The sequence below is a fragment of the Polyodon spathula genome, chromosome 6 (genome assembly GCF_017654505.1).
Source record: "Polyodon spathula isolate WHYD16114869_AA chromosome 6, ASM1765450v1, whole genome shotgun sequence".
NCBI lineage: Eukaryota > Metazoa > Chordata > Actinopteri > Acipenseriformes > Polyodontidae > Polyodon > Polyodon spathula.
This window is the reverse complement of record NC_054539.1, coordinates 65,405,631-65,416,452: the sequence shown is the minus strand read 5'-3', so window position 1 is coordinate 65,416,452 and position 10,822 is coordinate 65,405,631. Positions and strand designations below refer to the sequence as shown.

General features: G+C 35.6%; 1 protein-coding gene across 2 annotated transcripts; it reads left to right on the top strand.

Moving 5' to 3' along the window:
- The first annotated feature begins 2,064 nt into the window (after positions 1–2,064).
- Positions 2,065–9,878, top strand: LOC121317482 (clusterin-like). Of its 2 annotated transcripts, XM_041253468.1 has the most exons (10): positions 2,071–2,173; positions 4,166–4,259; positions 4,516–4,643; positions 4,916–5,064; positions 5,522–5,692; positions 5,913–6,336; positions 6,719–6,859; positions 8,113–8,339; positions 8,987–9,162; positions 9,644–9,878. In XM_041253468.1, exons 3-10 carry the CDS (start codon positions 4,556–4,558, stop codon positions 9,654–9,656), a joined length of 1,389 nt encoding a protein of 462 aa, XP_041109402.1. In that variant the 5' UTR covers positions 2,071–2,173; positions 4,166–4,259; positions 4,516–4,555; the 3' UTR covers positions 9,657–9,878. The 2 variants fall into 2 exon arrangements, with proteins under 2 accessions (XP_041109401.1, XP_041109402.1); XM_041253467.1 differs by lacking the exon at positions 4,166–4,259 and having other exon boundaries at positions 2,065–2,173.
- Positions 9,879–10,822: the final 944 nt, after the last annotated feature.

The window sequence follows — 10,822 nt, the reverse complement described above, 5'->3', positions numbered from 1 at the left end:
TTCATAAGGCCCAATTTGATGTGCAGTGGTGGCATCAGCACCTTCCGGGGGTCCACCAGTGGCTCCCACTTGACGTTGTTCCTCCCCACAGAGAACTCGGTCCGCTGTGGCCAGTCCCGCCTGTGGTAGTGCGCCTTGGTGTCCCTGCTGTCCAAAGGCAAAGATAGCAGGGAAACTTGGTAAAACCGCCTTGGAGACCTATCAGGAATGCTACCATTGCAGCCTCTTGATGCCATCTCAGAAAAATGCTGATATGTATCCACTTAGGCAGCTGGAACTAAACTGAACTGGTGGGCTTAAGGCCCCTGTATTTATACTACTATTTATATTACTGGAAAGTTCTAGAAAGTTCTAGAAGTTACTCCAAGTTTACTCAGCACTGAATCTATCTGGATTGTTCTAGAAAATAGGTAAATTTCAAAATGTCACTATCCTGGTCACAAAAGCAAAGTAGGCATAAGCAATTAGGAAATAACCTTACAACCCAGGAACCAAAAAAATAAATAAATAAATTGTTACACGGTGTTATTATTATTATTATTATTATTATTATTATTATTATTATAATAATAATAATAATAATAATAATAATAATAATAATAATAATAATAATAGGAACAAGATTGAAAACCCCATTATTTCTCTATGAGGACGTCAGTCACAGGCGCATAGGGCCAACACAGAGTTTGATTAGCTCAGTAATCATGTTAATCATGTTTTGAAAAAATAAATCTATTGTCCATAGTCTAAAGAAGAAAATGTTGGCCCAGCTGGAAAAACGTATTTAGCGCAAAAAGTATTGTGTTGTGATCAGATGTTAGACAGTGGGATGGGAAGTGTATTACTATATAACAGAAAACATTGCAATGATATGAAACACTGCCATCTGCTGTTCTTTATTATTATTGTCATACTGCAGCCCTTGAAAACTCACCTCTTTTGTTTAGCTTCATAGCCTGAGTTATAAGATCTTATAGTTTGAAGCAGATAATTAACTTTTTTTTAAATAGTTTAGAGAAATATATTACTGCATACAGTGCTATTCGACTATATTACATTTAACAGCATATAGTAATATCTGTATATTTCGGTACCAGAATCAACCACACTGGAATTGGAATCAAGAATCAGAATTGTGGTAAATACTGTAATAGTAGGGGGAGTGCCATAGAGTGAGAGCCTCCCTTGAAATGTCAGCTTGTACTAAAGAGTACATTTAAAAACATTGATCACATCTGTACACACATACTACAAATGAAAACACAACTTAGAGAGAATACATCAGGATGTGCTGTGTGCAATAAACCTTGAATGACTATGATAAAGCAGATATATTTCAAAGTCTCCTTCCAAGTGGCATTTTGACCTTGGCACTGCGGAATGATTTGCTGCAGAGAGCTGCTGTGGCATTGCGCCCTTCAGGGAGTTTTTTTTTTTAATGCACTGTCATCCAAGACAGTACAAAAATGTCTAAGTACAAAATGTACCCTAATATACAGTAACTATACATTGTAAATATAAGTGTACCATGACTTTACCATAGTATATATGAATAGTATTACATTCTATAATAGAAGAAAGGTCATTAAATCCATTAAAATATTAAAATATGAATCCTAATTTCATGCAGTTTCTCAATGTCTGGATTTGTTTTGCTTGATTCAACTGCCCAAGAAAGGTGCCCTATGCAGCAAAAAATGTTCGGGTGCAGCTTGATGAAATGAAAACCCGGAATGGAAGGGTTAAACATTACAAATGGCATTGAAGCTTGAGCAACATATACTGCATTCAACAGGTTAAAGATAAAAATGTAATATGAGTAAACTGTGAAACTGTCTTTAAACCTTAACTGAAAATATCTCCTGACAGCATCTACAGTAATGAGGGCTAAAATAAATGAGCTGTCCTTTGTTTTCTTCCTCCTTCTGTCGCTATTGTAGTGGTATATTTTACCTGATATTTGCGGTATAACATTGCCCACTACTGGGGAGAATTAAGAGTAGCACAGAGTCATCACAGACAACGACACAACTTCTAGAAAAATCCAAAAGCACAAAGAGCATTCTCCAGGGGCGACTCTCTCCAGCATCAAGCCTCACTGTTAGGTATAAATACGTGCAATAGCACATCCTCTATTCAGTGCTTCCACTGGGAGAAGCAACCAATTAAGAGGGTGAGTAGACCAAATATCTTCTTCATTCATATTTATTAATATTAATTATGGGTTTAAATATCCTGAAAGTAACATTTAAAAAAATAAAATAAAATAATAATAATGTTGATGTTAAATTAGCAATGTTGATGCTTTTATCTGTAAAATTACAGACACACAATCAAATATAACCCTAAATAGCCTGTAATTTAATTATACTGTATCCTTTTTAATCAGTACTACTTTGTAGAATTCTATTGCTGATTTCATCATTCTTAATATTGCAGTGCTGCAGTATTGTCATACTTGTATAACAGAAGGCTTGTTTGATTGCTGCATTTTAAATGTGAAAATGATTATACTATATAACCAGTTATTACAGTCATCTAAAGCCACCGCTGGCTTACTTGTTCTAGTTAAACTTATTGCACATCAAATGTAACTAAAGAAAAACCAATTACCTTTCTGTACATTGTGTTAAAATATACTGCATATCTGCTGTTACACTGTTAGAAATACAGGTTGTGAGATAAGCAATGGTTCTGAGGCACCCTTATTTAATATTTAGATCAAAGATTACACAGCAGTGGCCATATCTGAGCAATTATTCTGTTGGGTTTTTTTTGTTTTTTTTTAATAAAAACAAGCCCCGCATAGGAGTGGCACATCAACTATTAACGTTAACTATTTTTAAAATGTGGCACATAAAATAAAGTTTAAAGATTTACATTTTTTCATAGCTAACTGCCAATATAATGTCGTTTTATCTTGTTTAAGCAAAATAATGTGTATACTCATCCTGACTCTCTAGTGCTCACTTTGTGTTACTGCATTTGCTGTACTGGTAATAGGATATTTAGTACCTTCAGGATTTAAATAGCTATGCAGAAAAAAAGGAAAGAAAAGAAAACAAGAAGACAATCAATAACTGCCACATTGCTAGTTCTGCATTGCGAACACATGATGGCTCAGAGTTCTGGTTACGTGATGAATTTCAGTGCCCTGAGCATATTGTGCAAGTTATGTGAAAGTTCATGCTGACAGCCTCTGCTTTCTGGAGTATGTTCACAGTTTAACGAAGACCTTTCAGAACTGTGTCCAATAAACTACTCTTTACGACGGAGGTTTGGAAATGTATCTAATGTTTCGTGCAATGTTAGATATATATATATATATATATATATATATATATATATATATATATAGATTATATATATATATATATATAATATATACAATGTAGCACAAGTAGCACAACTGTTAACCCACTTATAATATTCTGACCTTGCCTGTCTGTCAGACTTAAAACCAAATACAGATGTATTCCAAAAAAAAGCACTGTAAACATATTAGCTTTCAATATTAGTCTTGATATGTTTTGAGCTTTTCAAGCTGGACAGAATTAGAAGCTTTGTAAGCTCAGATATTTTGATATGGGTTTTACTGAGATGATGAATGTGAACAGCAAACCAGCTGTTTATACCACAATTTTTGAGAGTTCAAACAATGAATACAGTTTTTTTCATATGCTACAGTGTGAACCATTTTGGAATGCAGTTTGCATTCATTTGAATCCAGGGACAGGATGACTGGGCAAATTGCATTGTTCCAAACAATGCTTTGAGCACACGAAAAGCTAAGGAAAGTAATGCTCAGAATGCAGATGTTCAGTTTAGGTTAAATATACTTTATTTTCCATATATTGTTTTGGTTATATAAAGAATGCTTCACAAGCTCCTGAGGATGGCCATAGACAACTCACATGCAACTTTTGGGAGCTCGTTTTTTCAGCCTTATTAGTAGAATACATTTTTTTTTTTTTTTTTTTTTTAAATAATCAAATGTACAGTGCTTTTCCTACTTGTTTTTCTGAAAATCAACAATACAGCGTAGCAGAGGAAAAAAAACACTGCAGATTTGTAACTGGGAACAAAATAAGTGAAAAATATTTGTAAAATAATTGAAGTAACTATGCAACTTAATTTCAAACAAACTGCATCTATTGTATTGCAGAAGGTAGAATGAGAGCAATGGTCTAGCATGGTGTAATATCTGAAGGTCGAGATTTCCGAGAAATGCACATTGGCCCGTTTGAATCCTTACTCAGGTACAACACAGTGCTGGCAAGCTGCCACATGGTAATGTGTTTGGGTTCCTAATTCCTAATTCCTATTAATCAGCATTTTCAATGCTATTATTATCTTCTCTTGCCCTTTTCTTGACCCTGCTCCATGTACAGTCATTAACTCTGATATGCAATACAATGTGTTTATACTATATTTAACATTAACTGGAAATGGTTCACAGTTATTAATACAGATCTTTTTTAACTTACGTTTTTGAAAATTAACATTGTCTTTCAGACCAATTCCAGTTGTTGTGTTTCTTTAAACGGCTAGGAAGATGAGGGTAGCCGTGTCGTTCCTGGTTGTGTGCCTGCTCTATTCTTTGAGTGAATGTCAGAATAGACTTTCGCCAGAGGATCTTAAACGTAAGTACCAAATATGGTTTTGCTGGTAGGCTGTTCAGTAAATTATCAGTTATAAATCTGTACTATATTAAATATTTTCTACAGGATTGAAAAAAATTACTTTTCTTAACAGTCATCAGTAATACAGCTCATGGTTATGTGTTTGCATAATAAGATCCCAGATAGTAAGATGGTGCTGGTAAGATCTGAACATAACAGTGGAACAAATTATTTTAAATGTTACTTATTAATTTTACCTGTGAAGCAACTACATAATAAATTCAATTTTACAGAAATATCCCTGATGGGAGAGAAGTATTTAGACAAACACATTGAAAACGCCATCAATGGAGTCAAGCAGATGAAGAACCTGATGGAAAAGTCTGGAGAAGAGCACAAGGAGTATTTAAATATATTAGAGAAAACCAAAAAGATGAAGGAGGTTTGTAACTACCAGCTGATTTGAGATTTACATAAAACTCCCTTTTTATTGATGCTTATTGCTTAGTAATTGTTAGCTTGAGGATATAAAGTGAGAGGCAATGGCACCGTGACAACAGATGTTTTTTGAGAGCTGTATTGTAGATGGGAATGAACGACAATAATAAACATTATTTTATTTGCTGTAACCAATTACAGCAGAGACTGTCAATTCTCTTGAATTGTTCTGAACTGTGCGGTGGTTTGATGTGGATTAATATCCATTGGGGGAAACTTAAGATGTGAACTGAGTAGGATTAAAACCAATATGTAAAAGACACTAGACACTGCTGAATTAGTCAGCTGTGCCATCTAGCCCCCCAAGTGTTTTAGAATCCACAAAAAGAATACTTGGCGATTTAGCTCTAGCCTGCATTCAGTTGCAAAGTCCTTTGTGACCTATTCTGTTTTGCTCCTAGGACGCTCTAAAGAATGCCCAGGAAATGGAGTCAAAACTAAATGCTGAACAGGAAATGTGCAACGAAACAATGCAGGCCTTGTGGGAGGAGTGTAAACCATGCCTGAAAAACACATGCATCAAGTTTTATTCGAGGACCTGCAGCAGTGGCTCCGGCATGGTGGGGAGACAAGTAAGTGTATTGTATTTTTATTTATTTTAACTGTAGGAGGTTTATCACTTGCAATCTTATTAAGTTTTGATTTCCTAGAATGTCTCAATGGCCACAAATAGTACAGGACATTATCCACGCTATCCACAAACCTATAGGGTAGCATCCTAAATATACTGCAGATAGTTTAGCACATACCTAACATCAGCAAAACAAAATCTTTCTATTTTGTATTCCTTAGCTTGAAGAATTGCTCAATAGGACCTCCCCTATGTCTATTTGGATCAATGGTGAAAGGATGGACTCCCTCCTGGAGGAAGACAAAGAACAAGACAGGAGATTTGAAGACCTTGAAGAACACTACTCTGAAGTTGCTGACGGGGTGGACGCGATCTTTCAAGACAGTATGAAGGTCTTTGATCAGATGCACTCCTCCTTTCACCGCCCATTCTTCAGCGACTTTCCCCAGATGCCATCTTTTCTCAATGAGGAGGACCGCCCACCTATCAGAATGAATCTCCCCAACTCCAGGTTTCCCACATTCCAGCATGGTTTTCATGGCTTGTTTCAGCCAATGTTTCACATGGCCCAGAGAATGTTTGACTCGGCCAACCAATACATGGAAAGAGAGGGTCAATATGACGCAATGCCATCTTCTCCAACAGGTAACTCTTAGTTTTTTCTTACCCAACTGTGGCGGGGTGCCCCTGGCCCTATGCGTATTTTGTGTTTAATGTCATAAATTGGGCTATGTAGCATGAGTGTTATAATATGCATTTAGGCATGAGAATTGCACAATCACTTCACCTGCAGATAAAATGTGTATTAGTATGTGAGCATGGGGAGTGCACAAATTAGTTCACATGATGGGATTCAAATAAATAATGAATTAGTAATTGAATCCCGGCACAACTGTGTATATATAGGTGCACGTTTCACTCTCAAACACAACCCCGAGTGAGTGAAAAAAAGCAGTGGTTCTCAACCTGAGATCTAAAAATGTTTTTGGACTCTATCTTTTATTTTATTTTACTTCCTTTTGTCTAGATGGAAATGTCAATGAAGATGTCATTGCATCCGGACAAAATAGAGGAGACCGCATGAAATGCCGTGAAATTCGACGCAATTCCGCAGGGTGTCTCAAACTCAAGGAAGAGTGTGAAAAATGCAAAGAGATATTGCTCATTGGTAATGTACTTTTAGGACCCAGCAAGAAGTATAGCAATACAGAGTACTAATAATAATAAAACAAAAAACTAAAAGTGTTTTTGAGAATATCATTTGATGGACGCACAATTTAAATATATAAGATCACAGAAAAGGTCTTTAGACCTTTCCACATTGTTGCCTTTTTGATACCTCCAATAGTGGCAACATATATCTGATTCACATGGTATAGTAGAGTATTAAAACAGGTGTCTTTTATCATCAGAAACTTGCTAGGCAGGCCATGCTGTCCTGGTTTACAATATAGCTGGAGACAATGGACCGATTTTTTTAATGCGTTTTCTCAAGTGCAAAGTTTGGTCCACTTTTTTATTTGGTAGCACAGTACCTAAAAAAGAGCAAATTAATGCAGTTATAATTCAATTCAATATCCTTCATGCCACTCACATGTGTCTACAGTACATACAGTACATTATAATGCTTGTAACAAAAGCTCAATAAATCTATTATTAACATTCAGTACCGCAAGTGAAAGCAGCAACCTGCAAATTAAGAAAATATTCACTGCACCAGCGTTTAACAATTTTACCAAGCAGAATATCCCAAATATAAAACATAAAATGAGTAGGAAGATGTGTGGAAAGCTATACCATATTTAAGCTACTGTTCATTCCATGAATGGGAAATTAGCTTGCCAGTTCTACACACACAGTGAAGCCACAGGTAAATTACATACTTGCCATATAATAGCTGACAAGCACATTATCTGTAGTTCTGTACAGACAACACACAGTGTTTACAAACTGATTAACACAGGCTAAAAGTACCGTGAAAATCCATTTGAACAACAGATAATTAGCAATACAACTGCAATACCACAGTAGATAGTTAAGGCTATATAATGCGTAGAAAATCAAGGACTTTCTCTTCTTCATATATTACATTTGTGTGTTTTTCTAAAAGTAGGCTACTTTTCAAAGAAATCACACTCCTTTCTGGCACTATCTTTCCTCTCAGAAGTTACCCACTACACAGATAGGTTACCACTCGATTATGAATAGTCAGGGCCAGTGCCAATTTTGATATGAATTATGCATGTGTCTCCAGCTCATTTGATTATTATAAATGCTACTAATTTACATAGATAACAGAGCTTGCATCATCAGAATGTCACATGGAGGTATAGTCAAGTGATTATAGAGTTCATACATCATATATGGTATATCATTCTTTTAGCCTTCACCTCTAAACTGTTGCACACATCTTTCTTTCAGATTGCTCTGGGAAAAGGCCACTAGAAGGCCCCCTCAAGGAAGAGTTTGAGAAAGCCCTGGCCATGTCTGAGAGGTTCACAAAAGAATATGACGAGCTGCTGAAGAAATTCCAGCAGGAAATGTTGAATACATCCAGCTTGATGGACACCCTCAACAAACAGTTTGGATGGGTGTCTACACTCATTAATGCCACCAAGAGGCCAGATGGATTCTTCCAGATTAAAACTGTGAGCAATTAATTCTGAGATAATGTATTAAAAACACATTGATTTACCAAATTTTGAAATTAAAATTATTTTTAAGAATAGGGTTAAATATTTGGTACAGTTAAAGGATGGAAGCAAACGCAAGTTACTGTAATTTAGGCTTTGGGCAGTATTGTTTTATTACAGTGGGTACGTGACTTATATTTAGATACCTTTAGGTGCTATAATAGCATAATGAAATTAAATAGAAAAATGAAATAGAAATGCATGAATTTCTTATCTTTCACAGACTTCTTAGAAGTAATTTTACAGTAAATGAATGTAGCTTGTTATTTATTTTTAAGGGTATCTTACTACAGTATAGTTATTTATATTTGCGACAAATCTCTCTGTCTTCCTCAGTTAAAACTTTAAATTTGAATATTGGTAGGAACTTTTAATGTTGTGAATCAGAAATTGAATTTGCTTTGAAAAGATGATATAGTATTTTGAAGTAACTGGTGAAGTTACAGGGAAATTAAAAGTTCACCACATAATAATAATAATAATAATAATAATAATAATAATAATAATAATAATAATAATAATAATAACAATAACAATAATTGGCAATAAGTTTTTTTTTTTTCTTTAACTCCTAACTTAAAACTTTTCACTAATTTCTGTAGGTGATCTCAAGAGGTAGCCAGAACCCAGATAACCCTGGAGACACCACTGTTTCAGTTCAGCTGTTTGACTCCCCTCCAATGACCTTCACAGTACCTGGTGATATCCCTTGGGACGATACCAAATTCTCAGAGGTAGTGGCAGAGGAGGCTCTGGAGCGCTACAAACAGAATACTATGTGAGTGTATGAGGGGCCCACAGCTGTTTCTGTATGCAGCGACTGAATCATCCAGTCATTCCACAGACCTGGACGTTCTCCATACAAGGCTACAACCTGTGAAGTTAAAACAGTGTTCTCTCCTACAATGCAAAAGTGGTTATGTAGTTTAGTCATGGTTCCCAATTTCAATTTCTCATTAGAAGGATGAATACATATAAAGGCCTAAATTAAAAATACACAAAAGATTCACGAAGGTAACCCAGCAGGAGACGGATCTCTCAGAAATGGGAAAATGAGAGAATAGCAAAAGACAGCACAAAAACTTTTTAATATTATGATACTGTATCTTTAAAAGGTAAAAACAAATAAATCAATCACATGCAGCTGTAATAGGACCCTGGGACAAAGCTACATTTTTAACAGCTAGCAAGGGCAAATTATTTAAAGGTGGTTTTACAGCATTGCCCCTGATGGTTTTATTGTTTTTGTTTTCTTTCAGATTGGTTAAGTAACAGAGTGCTTGTTATGTGGGACTACCTTAAAAGCCATATAACTATACTTGCAACTACAAGAAAAAGTGTACATTGCATTGCTGCTGAACTACTGCTGTGGGACTAGAACTATTGCACTGTACATGTAGACAATAAATCCTCTTCCACACTAACATAGTAATGGATTGCACAGCAAACAAAATTATAAATGCTTTCATGGCAATAAAACATAACATAAGCCTCTCTCTGTTTCCTTATTTTTTGGCACTTACGTGTCTCACAACCTAAACTTCATGTTTTCAGGACATCCTTCATATGTGCAGCACGTTTACCAACTTGTTTACACATTGGGGGAATCTCACACTCTCAGCTCAAAAGTAAAGGACTGCATGATGTTTACTCACAGAACTACGATCAACTTATATATTTCTGTATACTTCCAGGACAGAAGAAAAAAAGTTGCATGAACACTTGTCATATCACAAGGTTAGTACATAAAAAACATTTTGCCTAAATACAGAATAATATGGCCTTCTGGCGACCTCATTCTTAAAAGAAGGATTGGGGCATACAGTTTTTATCACACAGTTAATCTTAATTTGATTTTGTATTCCATTGTATTTCTGTTCTCTCAAGAAACTTGACATTCGATACTGGCTTCAGAGCATACTTATGAATCATGTTTACAAAATCATTAGACTATAAATGTATCGCATAGGCTTTATGATATGTGTACTTGCATACTAATCGTGGAATTACATTATATCCAGTGTTGTGATACTTTGAGTACAGTCACAATTATGATTTCTATGGCAAATCTAAAGAAGAAAACCACACCCCAAAAAATTATTTTGTCAACATTCAGCTATTGCTGTTACTGACAACTGTCACCAAACTGCATTCTAACTTGCTCAAGGAAAATAGTAATCAGCACTGGACCACGCTTTCATTTCAGATGTACTGCAATTCAGATGATTTGTATGTAGATCCTACTTAGTCTTCTGGTACCTGAGTAAAGCAGAGATGACAGATGCGTCTGCCTTTGCATTTGCATCACAATGATAGAATCTATCAGTTTCACAGAGGCAGTCCGCTGTTTCAAGCACGTTGCTCTTGTTGACCAGTCTGCTGCTCTCAGATTATACTTTTTTGCGAGTGTGGTGCATGACTACCAGGATTACCTTTTT

Coding starts and splice junctions, on each gene's coding strand:
- LOC121317482 (XM_041253467.1), top strand. CDS start 4,556: ATGAGGGTAGCCGTGTCGTTCCTGGTTGTGTGCCTGCTCTATTCTTTG. Junction 4,644..4,915: donor TTCGCCAGAGGATCTTAAAC/GTAAGTACCAAA, acceptor TCAATTTTACAG/AAATATCCCTGATGGGAGAG. Junction 5,693..5,912: donor CCGGCATGGTGGGGAGACAA/GTAAGTGTATTG, acceptor TGTATTCCTTAG/CTTGAAGAATTGCTCAATAG.